The 12,620-nt window shown below is 43.4% G+C and overlaps 1 protein-coding gene across 3 annotated transcripts in view; it reads left to right on the top strand.

The window, feature by feature from the left end:
* Positions 1-9,583, top strand: part of IGF2BP2 (insulin like growth factor 2 mRNA binding protein 2) — a 57,528-nt gene extending 47,945 nt beyond the window's left edge. For all 3 annotated transcript variants that reach the window (XM_033150084.1, XM_033150082.1, XM_033150083.1), the window contains 5 exons: positions 2,327-2,443; positions 3,936-4,010; positions 5,322-5,453; positions 5,727-5,840; positions 7,970-9,583. In XM_033150084.1, the coding sequence (XP_033005975.1) occupies positions 2,327-2,443; positions 3,936-4,010; positions 5,322-5,453; positions 5,727-5,840; positions 7,970-8,095 (564 nt within the window). In that variant the 3' untranslated portion in view covers positions 8,096-9,583. The remainder of the gene's footprint in view (positions 1-2,326; positions 2,444-3,935; positions 4,011-5,321; positions 5,454-5,726; positions 5,841-7,969) is intronic.
* Positions 9,584-12,620: the final 3,037 nt, after the last annotated feature.

Below are 12,620 nucleotides of genomic sequence, written 5' to 3'. Positions count from 1 at the left end.
ACTAGCAGTGTCTCGGCAGAGGTTTTCCAAGCTGCCCTACCTGTGATCTTCTTAACTGGAGATGCCAGGGATTGGATCTGGGAGTGTCTGAATAGAAAGCATATACTCTACAATTAAGCTGTGACCTATTCCAAATAGCAGGACGACACCTTCATGGATATGGGCTTTGTCATTCCATAGCTCTACAGTAAGTAGATTTCTGTGCCACGAGCACCTTCACCTAATGTTATGGAGCCATTAAAGGTTGGCGCCCCAATCCATAAAAAAGGTGGCAATGCTAATAAGCCTTAGCCTTGCTTGCTTTGTTCCGTATGCTATATTCTCCTGTCCTAGGAGATGACATTAAAACAATCCTTGGCAATGTTCATCCATGAACCCTACAGTGCCTGGCTCTTCCCTTTCTGCTCTACTCTTGTGCTTTCTTGTGCAGCTTGCATTCTCTTTCTGATGGTGCTGTGCCAGGGGTGTTTCACCCTAGAAAGGTGAGGCAGTGTGGGTATTGCTCACACGAACAAAAAAAAAAATGTGTCTGGGGTTTTGGAAGCCAAGCCCTACTAGCACTCTGCGTTCAATTCTTCATTCCATCAAATTGTAGAGCAGTAAGCTTGGAGGGGCAAGAAAGGTAAATGAAGTATGATCGTGATGGAGGTGCTTATTAGCATTGCTGGGTTAATTTTAGCCTCCCACCTAAAGTGGATGCTTTGACATTTTGGAGGGCGGCGTTCCACTTTTTTTCTAACAGGATTCAGGTAACAGGATTCGGATAAACCCATTCTGGATCACAGGGAGAAAGCAATTGGTACTAAAGCTCTGCCATAAGTCACCTCCTTTTTCTTTTTTTTTCTGTTCCTATGTCTTTCTTTTTTAAAACAAAGTTTGGCTCTCCCCCCACTTCTTGGCCTGAAAACAGGTTCGTTTAGCCATTTATTCCTGCGAGTGATTCTTTGCTGGCTGCCCCATCCCGGGCATGCACTTCCGTGTGTTTAGAATGAATAAGAAGTAGTCCTTGCACATACATAGAAAGCAGCAGCAAAATGCATGTTTAAGTGTGCAATCAAACAGTCCCTATAACTTCCCTGCTTTCTTCTGTTGTTTCCAAAAGAATGTCACATGTGACTGTTTCACAATCTACATCATGCTGTGGAAGGTTTGGAACTGAAAGGGCAAGGGGACATGTCAGTTGAATGGAACCTAAGTTGTAAGCTAGCACAATATACAAGACTGTAGAATAGCTTTTAGATTTTTATATAGCGTGAAATTGATTTACAGTTTCCTTGCATTTTAATTCACGAGGAATTTGTAAACAGCACTTGAATTTTTGAAATAATTTCAACCTCTAAATGTCAGAAAGGAGAAGAAAAACTGATTCCTCTTCAGGCTTTGTGGTCTGCAGAGGGTACTTACTTGGTTGTAGCCTTGGGAGGATCTTAGTTGAAATTCCAGTTGAATCATTGTTCTGTAGCTGCCTGCAGCATTGGCGTAAAGTCAAGTTTTGTGACTTTGTGTCAAGAGATAATTCAGTACACATTAATTAAGCACATTCTGGCAAAACAAGTATTGGTACTTAGATAAGAAAATTCTTAACTAAATTTCCCTAGTCCAGGAATCCCCTTAGATTTAAGCATTGTCTCATTCAGATAGGCAACCTGTGTTGGTTCTTGGCTTGCAGACGCCTTGTAACTGAGACTCAAGTGGAAATAGAAAGCAATAGTTTTATTTCTTTTTGTACCATTACAGTATATACCAACAATCAAAGGGGTACGACACCCTTGTATGTTGAAAGAGGGGCAGTCGATTGAGAGAAGATATGACAACACCACACCATGACCACTGTTTTGGCTCAATTTCACAGGCTTTGCCAAAACTCCTGTCATAGCAGTAGACAGCAACACACATACACTTAATACTCCCATCATTTGCTTTGACCACATTGGTATTGTTTGCCCCATTGAACTTGACGAGACCTGCTCCTTAGTAGGCGTGTATAGGTTTGCACTGTAAATCAAGTAGATTTCAGTAGGTCTTCAGTTGTCTGAATAGTTTGATTTGCATGGTGCTCACTGTATTTTAACTCCCAGTCCCTGGTGATAGCTCTCTGCTTTAACTCTGCCTTGCATTCTCCTTTCCCCCTTTCCTCCTTCCGTCTGGGATTTCCTTGAGGAGTGCTTGTCATTTCACTGCTGGGATGGATTTTGTCTGTCATCTGACATGAGCCAGGGCTTGCTTGCTTCCTTGCTTGCTGCTCCCCACCTTGGGAAAGTGATACAGGTGGGAAAGCTTCATTTTTCTTCCCAATATGCATTTCATGTCCCTTTGCTGTCCACAGTTGCCAGAGCAAGAGGTGGTGAATTTGTTCATCCCAACACAGGCAGTGGGTGCAATTATCGGGAAGAAGGGCCAACACATTAAACAGCTGGCAAGATTTGCAGGTGCCTCAATCAAGGTAAGAAGCCCACTCACCCATTGCCCTTTCCTGCATTGTGTCTTTTTGTGTGATCACTCCAGCTCAGAAGCAAAGTGCTACCGAACTCTGCCTGACTCCAGCTCTGATTTCTTAAATCCATGGCCAATACTGCCAGGAGCAGTTGTGTGGTAAGACCTTCCTGCAACACGAGCGCTGCCATTAAGTGTTCTACCACCTCTTCATCAGCAGTTTTTCTTAACTGCATTCATATTCCATTCCTCCTCCAAAGAATTCAAGATAGCATTCCAAAAAACTGGTTGAAACACATTGCCATCAGCAACTGGTGTGTCTGCAAACAAAAGAAGCCCCATTGGATTGGGGGGGGGGGAGAGAGAGAATATGCATCAACAGGAGAGGTGCCCAGCCGCATATCTTGGCTATGGACAGCTCCTCAGAAACCAGTTATCGGTTTAGAAAAGACAGCTGGCTGCACACCCAGGACAGCTGATATATTTGGGAAATGACTCATTAGTGGAGACTGACTCGTTACTCTTGGGGCTTGCTGATGATTGAGTGGGCCTGACTAGCCCTGCATGACACTAGCAAGTAAAGTTTGGGTTATACATAGCCAATTGGGGGAAGCTCATATGAATCATTGCATATTGGGGCTTGTATTTTTAGGTGGCAGCCTGTGATATACCCAAACTATTTCTAGGCACAAACTAGGCTCTAACATTACTACTTGTTTCTATACTATCGGAGGCTGCCTCTCATGTATGTTTTAGGTTTAGGACATAGAAGTGCTCCTGCAGCTCATTCCTGATACTAAAAATGTAACACAGGATGTGTCCCTTAAGGGGACTCTCTTACTAGCACTGAGCCAAAGTGAGGTGTGTGTGTGTAATATGCAACCTTTTACATTTTTATAGTGGTGTTGTGTCCCACTTCCCCGTTCCAGTGGTTTCTTGGGTTATGTGCAAACAGTGGTAAAGCATCTGCTAAGATGGGGGGAGGCGTGTAGGTTGTGCAGTGGATCATTTTCTCCCATTTCTTAAAAGTGCAGACTATTATTGAAGGAGGCACCTGGCAACACAATCTGCAGCATGCCTCCCCATTGCCTGCTGTAATACTTGGCAAGTGAGGGGAGGAGTCATGCTGCAGAGAGAGAAATGCAATTTTTCAACAGAAGTTTCAACAACTCTGGCACTGAAACTCTCCTACCAAAAATCAAACCCTGCTCAAAATGTGGTGCAGCATTACCTTTAAGCTAGGTGCTTTCAAGAACCCAGAAGTGAATGTAAACTAGTCTACAGTATCACAATAATTAAAGAGCCCAGGTAGCAAGCCTTTGGTATTGTGGGGCCCAGAGTTCATGTGCAGTATCTGTTTTTAGTCTGGAAGCTTTTTAAGTGGATCCTGTAATCTAGGGCTTGTTGTAAAACCACTACACCAGGGCTATTGATGGGGGCCAAAGGGCCAATGCCACTGGGACAAATTTGCTGCACTGTGTTGTGTTCTCTGTGACTTGCAGATTGCACCAGCTGAGAGTCCAGATGCCAGCGAAAGGATGGTTATCATTACTGGGCCTCCAGAAGCACAATTCAAGGTCAGTACGTAGCAATATTGTGTCATGAAGTGCAAGGCATCAGGGCCTGCTTGTGTCAGCTGCTGAAAACATGAGGGAAACAGCTGTCCAAGAAGGCAAGAGTGGCCAACCCAACTAAAGCAGCCAGCCTGTAGTGTTCTGCTATTGCTGCTAACCCGAAATATGGGGAGCAGTAATCATACAGCCCCACATTCTTAGCTTTCAGCACCACACACCCACACACACCAGCCTTCCCTTACATATTTCTCCATTTCCAGCAATTGTTTCAAACTTGAGTGTCATCCTATAATCATAGGGTACTGTTTCCCCATAAGTTAGACCACTGTGGGGCTTACTTTCCAGTAAGTGCGCATAGGATCAAAGCTTAAATCGGCTAGTTCCAAAATAATTGCCTGAGCACCCCTGTATGTTCATGGTGCTATACTTTCTCTAAAACTTGGGGAAATAGTCCTATTAAGGGGTAACAGAAACCGTGCTGTGTGAAAGAAACTTTGAATCCCGACTGGAGAATGCTACCTGCCCCGCTGCTTCTTAAAACTTGCAGAACTTTACAGCTGTTACTGGCCCTGATATAAAGAACATATATTAGTGTTTTAAAAGCAAACTATTGTTTTTCCCTCCCCCTGCCCACAAATATAGTCTATTGACAGGACAAAGTGTATCACTGCTCGTCATTTCAGTTCAGGAGGCTACTGGAGGATTAGACTCACTTTGTGCCTCATCAGCACCCCCCAGCGAAATTCATATATGGGCAGCTCCTATAGAGTGCCATTAGATGAAGGTCCTATTGTGCTAAAGTATGCACATATTTATGCTTTGACTCTTAATTCAGCTGTTTGAGCAGAACAGCTGCAGCCCAACAGAATAGGACAACACATGGCCTTGTGCTACCATTAGAATCTAACGGTTATTTGTAGCGTCTTAAGAGCTGCCATGCTCTTTTAAGAACACAGATCTAGGACCCAAAAGGCTGTTTGATGGAGGTAGGGTTTTTAACCCTGCAATAAGGGTAGAGAAGCTGGTATGGGTCTGTCCTGGTTTCTAGGGCTGGGTTTTAGGTGCAGCAGGGCAGGACTGCTTGTGTCGTTGTAGCTACATTCATTTTTGCACACCATCTGGGAGAACAGCAAGTAAGAGGACATGGTCCTGATAGGACAAGTGGTTTGAGACTTTTCACGCAGCTCCTAGTCAGGAACCTTGTTCCTTGGAAAGAGAAAGTGAGTTATTTTAGAGTGCACATTACCTTTATAACCACAGATTATAGACTCTGGGAAATTTAGCAGCTGGTCTTTTTTATTTTATTGATCCCAGGCCCAAGGGCGAATATTTGGGAAACTGAAAGAAGAAAACTTTTTCAATCCAAAAGAAGAAGTGAAGCTTGAAGCCCACATTAAGGTGCCTTCCTCCACAGCAGGTCGTGTGATAGGAAAAGGTGGCAAAACGGTACGTGGGGCTGCTGCTGTCGGGGTCAAGGGAGGTAGAAAAATTTGTGGGGTTGCAACCGCCAAACAGCTTGACCACTCCTCCACTGGATGCCAAACGACGAGACTTGTTACTTAAAAGCAAAATTAGAGGTGATGCTTGCTTAGGTTTACTTAAACCTGAGTAGATACACAGGGCAGGAGTGGCATGGCCATCTAATCATGTTTGCTCCGCCTACTGATTATGCCAATAACATTTTTGTAGTTCCAATCAGTTTTTTCTGTGCTGTTGCAGGTGAATGAACTACAGAACTTAACTAGTGCAGAAGTAATTGTACCCCGTGACCAAACACCTGATGAAAATGAGGAAGTCGTCGTCAAAATAATTGGTCACTTCTTTGCCAGTCAGGTGTAGTATTTTATAATGGCTTGTTCAACAATAGGATAGTTGTGAAAACGTTAACAAGTTAATGAAATGACAGCCTTGAAGTTACATGTCATTGATTTACATTCATAGTTGTTAAAGGACAAACATAGCACACGGGTCCTAAAATGGGGAAATTGTAATATACTCTGGTACTTAAGAGTATATTGCAGAAACTACTTAGCAGCTTTTGCAGGAAAAACAAGAAGTGTTTCTTCCAGCTTTGAAAGCTCTATACAGGTGGAACTCGAAAGATTAGAATATCATGGAAAAGTTCATTTATTTCAGTAATTTAACTTAAAAGGTAGAACTAATATGAGATAGACTCATGACATGCAAAACGAGATATGTCAAGCCTTTTATTTGTTATAATTGTGATGATTATGGCGTACAGCTGATGAAAACCCCAAATTCACAATCTCAGAAAATTAGAATATTGTGAAAAGGTGCAGTACTCAATCCATAACATCTGCAAAGGGTTCCTGAGCCTTTAAATGGTCTCTGTCTGGTTCAGCAGGAATCACAATCATGGGAAAGGCTGCTGACCTGACAGTTGCAGAAAACCATCTTTGAGGCCCTCCATAAGGAGGGAAAGCCTCAAAAGGTAACTGCAGAAGAAGTTGGATGTTCCCAAAGTGCTGTATCAAAGCACATTAATGGAAAGTTATGGAGAAGGGTAAAGTGTGGAAGAAAAAGGTGCACAAGCAGCAGGGATGACTGCAGCCTGGAGACGATTGTCAGGAAAAGACCATTCAAACGTGTTGGGGACTTTAACAAGGCGTGGACTGAGGCTGGAGTTAGTGCATCAAGAGTCACCACAAACAGACGCATCCTGGAGATGGGCTTCAAATGTCGTATTCCTCTTGTCAAGCCATTCCTGAACAAGAAACAATGTCAGAAGCGTCTTACCTGGGCTAAAGAAAAAAAGAACTGGTCTGTTTGTTGCTCAGTGGTCCCAAGTCCTCTTCTCTGATGAGAGCAACTTTTGCATCTCATTTGGAAACCAAGGACCCAGAGTCTGGAGGAAGAATGGGGAGGCACACAATGCCAGATGCTTGAAGTCCAATGTGAAGTTTCCAGAGTCTGTGTTTGAGGAGCCATGTCAGCTGCTGGTGTTGGTCCACTGTGCTTCATTAAGTCCAGGGTTAACGCAGCCGTCTACCAGGAAATTTTGGAGCACTTCATGCCTCCTCCTGCAGACGAGCTTTATGGGGATGCTGACTTCATTTTCCAGCAGGACTTGGCACCTGCCCACACTGCCAAAAGTACCAAAACCTGGTTCAATGCCCATGGGATTACTGTGCTTGATTGGCCAGCAAACTCGCCTGACCTGAACCCCATAGAGTATCTATGGGGCATTGCCAAGAGAAAGATGAGAGACATGAGACCGAGCAATTCAGAAGAGCTGAAGGCCGCTATTGAAGCATCATGGTCTTCCATAACACCTCAGCAGTGCCACAGGCTGATAGCATCCATGCCACGCTGCATTGAGGCAGTAATTGATGCAAAAGGGGCCCAAACCAAGTACTGAGTACATATGCATGCTTCTACTTTTCAGAGGTCCAATATTGTTCTATTTGCAATCCTTGTTTTGTTGATTTCATTTAATATTCTAATTTTCTGAGATTGTGAATTTTGGGGATTTCTTCAGCTGTACGCCATAATCATCACAATTATAACAAATAAAGGCTTGACATATCTCGCTTTGCATTTCATGAGTCTATCTCATATATTAGTTTCATCTTTTAAGTTGAATTACTGAATAAATGAACTTTTCCACGATATTCTAATTTTTTGAATTTCACCTGTATATTATACACAACACTTTCTTGGTGTACAGAGTTGCTGCCTGAAAGCATGTGTTTGTGTCAGGCTGGCTGCAGATAGAGAATTCACTTGCTATACACTGCAATAATTCATATAAACTGACCTAGCAGGGCTTACATAAGTCACGGTTGTTTATGTTAGTGGAATACTTACCACGGGTACCACAGAGGACCCTCACCTGGGTCTTTCATTTTGGGAGATGGCTTGCGCATATCCTGACCACTAGCTATACCGAGATTGCCTGATCTTTTTCTATTAATAATAAGTGTTCTTTTCTCCTCGTGTAGATCTGCACAGCGCAAGATCAGGGAAATTGTCCAGCAGGTGAAACAGCAGGAACAGAAACACCCTCAGGGGAGCCCCTGCCTCGCAGCGCAGCAAATGAGGCTCCAAGGCTAGCCAACAACAACTGATGAATGTAGCCCTTCCAACACCTGACCGAATAACCAGACCAGGGAGCAAACCAAAGACTATCTGGAGGCATTGGAGTCTGCCCAAGAAGCTGGGGTTCTGCAGAAGACTTTCAGTACACAGGGAGTGGGAGGGGGTTGGCTTCAGCCAGCAGGGAACTGCTTCCCTCACACCACAGCCCACATGGAGTCTGCTAACAGTAAAACGCTATCCCTTTAGTTGGACTAACATAGGCAAAATCTTTTGCAGACAACCCATCAGAATAATTTCTGTACATGTGTGTACTACTAGGAAAGCATTTTTTTCCCCACACAGTGCATGGGCTGCTGTACAGGACAGCATTAATATATTTTAGAATTAATATAGCTAACTAAACTAACTCCAGTCTTTAATTCTTTTTTTTTAACAGTTGCATTTTGTTTTTTAGAAAAAGCAGGCTTTTCTAGATTAAAAAGGAAAGAAGCTAGTCCATTATGAATTTCTATCAGAAAGTAGCATGGAGGACTTTGGATTACCAGAGCAAAATTTAAGTGGAATTCCAAAGTGAACAACATTTAGAAGGACTTTAGGAAGACCAATGGCAGCTACATGCCATGTTGGGTTGCTGCCTGTATGTGCCAACGGAAGGGATACCGTCTCGTTAGCAGAGGATCTCTATGCATTTCTTTCTCCAGCTCATATGATCTTCTCTTTGCTTCATAGATCTCAAACTGGTTTTGCATACACTCTCTCCTTTTGTACCACCAGACAATGCAGTGCTCCAAGTAAACACATCATAGATGCAAAAAGCACCACCCAGCCACAACTTCCACTTTGCTTATCAAATGCCAAGCTTCAGTTATACCTAGGCTTCCTAAAAGGGGTGGGGGGGGGACCTTCACCCAGCTTGCAGGAAAACAGAGCACACTTGGTACATTTTGCATGGAGGATGCTGCCACCAATACTTTGGGAAGTGGGGTTTTTTAAATGGAATTGACAAGATGGTGTTGGCCCAGGGCATGAAAATTGCAACTTTTTTTTTTTTCAAAAAAAAGAAAAGAAAACAAACAAACTACCTCAGGTGTTTTCATACCTCAGCACCTTGCTCTTGTGTGTCCCTTTTTGAGATTTTGTATGCCTTGTAAAACTGAGAGTTGGAGCATTTTTTATTTTTTTAATAAAAATGAGTTGGAAATAAATTTAGGCAAAAGACAGCTGCCAGGTGGAAGAAAGCATCATTCTGCATGATGACTATTCTGTATTATTCTTCTGCTAGATGAGAGCAAATGGCCTTGAAACATAGTAATAATAATAAAGGATAGAAGTGCAAGAGACACTGGAGCAGAACTCCTGAGTTTGACAGGTTACACACACGGTTAGAGTTTTCTGTGCTAACAGATGGATGTTATACTGGTTTCTGTGAACATACCATTGTACCAACAGACTGCAATGCCAGCTTCTCTACTTCAAACAGTGTTCTGTGAAAAACAAAATATATCCAGCTAACAAGAGCCTGACCTCAGTAGTTTTATTTAACAGGTAAAGGAAAATAGGAAAGTATCAGTGCCGTAGCAAGGTGGGGGCGTTGAGGGCGGGGCGCCCCGGAATCCACCTTGGAGGGGGGCAACACTTGGCGTGCCCCGCCGCCTAGTAAAAGGCACGCGCTGACGGCTTGCCCGGGGTTTGCCGGCGCTGCTGCTCCGCAGCACGCACTCGCAGTGTGCACCGCCGGCAAACCTCGGCGGCCTGCAAGCCAGGCCGCCCCCCCCCCGCGGCCTGCCCACCGGCGGTGCACAGCACTCTGCAGTGCCAGGGTGGCACGTGCCACTAGCGGGCCCCGAGCAAGCTGCGGAGCGAGGCCGCCCCACCCCGCGTCTGCCGGTGGTGCACGGTGCTCTGCATGTGCCTTATGCAGGAACACTGCGCATGCACACCACAGAGCGAAACCAAGCCCCAGGGTGCCCCGCCCTGGGCGGCCAAGCGGCTTCCTCCGCCAGTGGGTGGTATGCAAGCCCTCTCCCCTAATCTACTTCCTCCCCAGCCTTAACTAGGGGATCCTGTGCAGTCTTGTGAGGTCAATGGGTGGGAGCAGAAACAAGGGCTACACTTTGAAAGTCACCCAGGTACTTCTACAAACTCATTTGAATTGCAGTGATCCTTCAAAAGTATCATTTGAGTTAACTTGTCACTATGGGTTTAGAAAATAAGTTGCAATCATTTTTCATTAGTTTTCCACATAGGTGAAAACTTTTAACAAACCAGCTTAGAAGTAGATTAGACACATACATACACATACACACACACAAGAAAACAACAACCCAGGACTGAACCAGCACAAGCTAGTGGCCAAACAAACACAGCATCTTGTTTCTTACTGTGATAGGATTAACATATGCTAAAATAAACAGTTTACAAAGAGGCTAATCTCTTACAGGATTAACCGATTATTTTTGTAGCATAATAGCTACATATTTATGTGCCAACTAACAGTAGGCAATTATGCTCTAAATATAACCTGTCCTATAGCATCAGCTCCCATATGCAGCTGGGAGGCCCAACACTGGGGGGGGGGGGAGCCCTATGGAAGTGGATGGAAAAGCCCACTTGTGAAAATTTCACATGCTTTGGCTTACTGGTGGTGGTGTCAGGTTATTAAAAAAAAAAGAAAAGAGTGCTTACTGCCTGTATTTTAAATGTTTGTGTGCTAGAGACCCTATACAAGTGTACTCAAAAGGAAGCTCCTCCGAGTTTGATGGGACTTAGTCCCAGGTAAGTGTGTAAAGGGCTGATGTCTAAGGCATGGCCTCCCAGTGGTTTGAGGCGATGCAAGGACTGAGTAGTCTTACTGTGGTGTAAGGATTACTGGGAATGCCTGCAAGTACACCGAGAACTTAAAAAGTGCTAAATAAATACTGTATTTGTAAACATAAATTCAGGCTGCAAAACTTACATTTAAGCCACCACTAATTCAATTCTAGGCATATTTCAGGGTAGGAACCAAAGCACCTTTCACCAGACTTAACCCGGCCTGAAGTGTTGCAGCTTTCCCTTCTCTGAATTAAACTACAGACAAGCAGTGCATGGAGGTATCTGTTTAAAGGAAAGGAAGGCTTACAAATTAACAGGCCACACACCTGCATTTATCCACTATATTCTACAATACAGGACACTATGCTTTGTCATGCTTAGCATGTAGGTAGGTAGCTTTCATATGTTCCCATTTCACTTGCGTTCCGATAAAGGACATACATTGGGAAGCCATCACCAAATCTCTTGCACACAGCAAAATACCTGCATATGCAGTATTCATAAAGGACTCTTACCCAGAAGTGCATAACACTTGAAGGCTGTCCAACGTAACTATAGCCAAAACTGGGCTGAGAAATTTCCAGAATGGTACTGCACAACTGCTATCTGCAAAAGTGTTAAATATAACCAGCCTCCAAGAATAATTGGTCAAAGCACTAAATAACAGCATTATGAGTTGATAGGGGGATTGCAGTTTTTTTGAGAGGGGAGAAAAGGTTCCTTCAAACTTGAACTAGGCACAGACCAGTTGTCCCACAATCACCTCACAATAGTCTCCTGTCCACTGCAATTTCCTTCCACTCTTCCCTTTCTACAACATCAGGCATAGGCAAACTCCGGCCCTCCAGATGTTTTGGGACTACAACTCCCATCATCCCTGACCACTGGTCCTGTTAGCTAGGAATGATGGGAATTGTAGTTCCAAAACATCTGGAGGGCTGGAGTTTGCTTATGCCTGCACAACATTAAAACCCAGTTAGTTTTTCTTTCTGTACTGATTGACAAGCAGATAATGAATATAGCAAAGAAGTGGGATATTAGATTTCTTTTGGTTTTGTTTTCTGTGTGTGCTCTATAGTCAGATCACAACTTATTAACCGTCAGCTTGCAATGCTAGTGAACACTTCCTTTTCCTCCTCACCAGAATGCAACATGTGCTTCCGCCTACTAAAGACATGGAGATACTGTAGGAAGAAAGTAGAGCTGTTTTCTCTTACCGATTAAATTATATTTTCCTTCAAACATAAGCATGACCATAACTTAATATATGAATTCTACCCATTCCCCTATTAATGTTATTCCTTTAACCTTAGCACTACTACCTCAAAACTTTTCCAGATGAAGTACAGTATCAGATGAATAGATTCAAATTAAGATTTGCTAGATAAATATTTATTTCCATTTTTAGTTCCTCAAGTGTTTCAGATTCCAACACATTTCCATTTAAATATATGAATACAAATAAATAAGTCCCATACAAATCATAACCCTTTTAAAGAAAGATGAGTCCCCATTTAGGATTTTTGCTATGGATTTGTTACAAATCAAAAGGAAATTTCTATCTTCCAAAATCACTACAAATCCAGTTTTAGGAAAAAAAAGTGTGTTTTCCACCTTCCAATCCAAAGTATCTTGGTCTGGTGGTCTGGAGTATGCCACAGGTTCAATACACCCACCCACCTACATTTGAACACCCCTTCTCTACTCCATCTTGGAAGTGTTTCTAATTGTAGTTTGCCT

The sequence above is a fragment of the Lacerta agilis genome, chromosome 5, assembly GCF_009819535.1.
Source record: "Lacerta agilis isolate rLacAgi1 chromosome 5, rLacAgi1.pri, whole genome shotgun sequence".
Lineage (NCBI taxonomy): Eukaryota > Metazoa > Chordata > Lepidosauria > Squamata > Lacertidae > Lacerta > Lacerta agilis.
The sequence above is the reverse complement of the archived record's forward strand: the minus strand, read 5'-3'. Positions and strand labels throughout refer to the sequence as shown.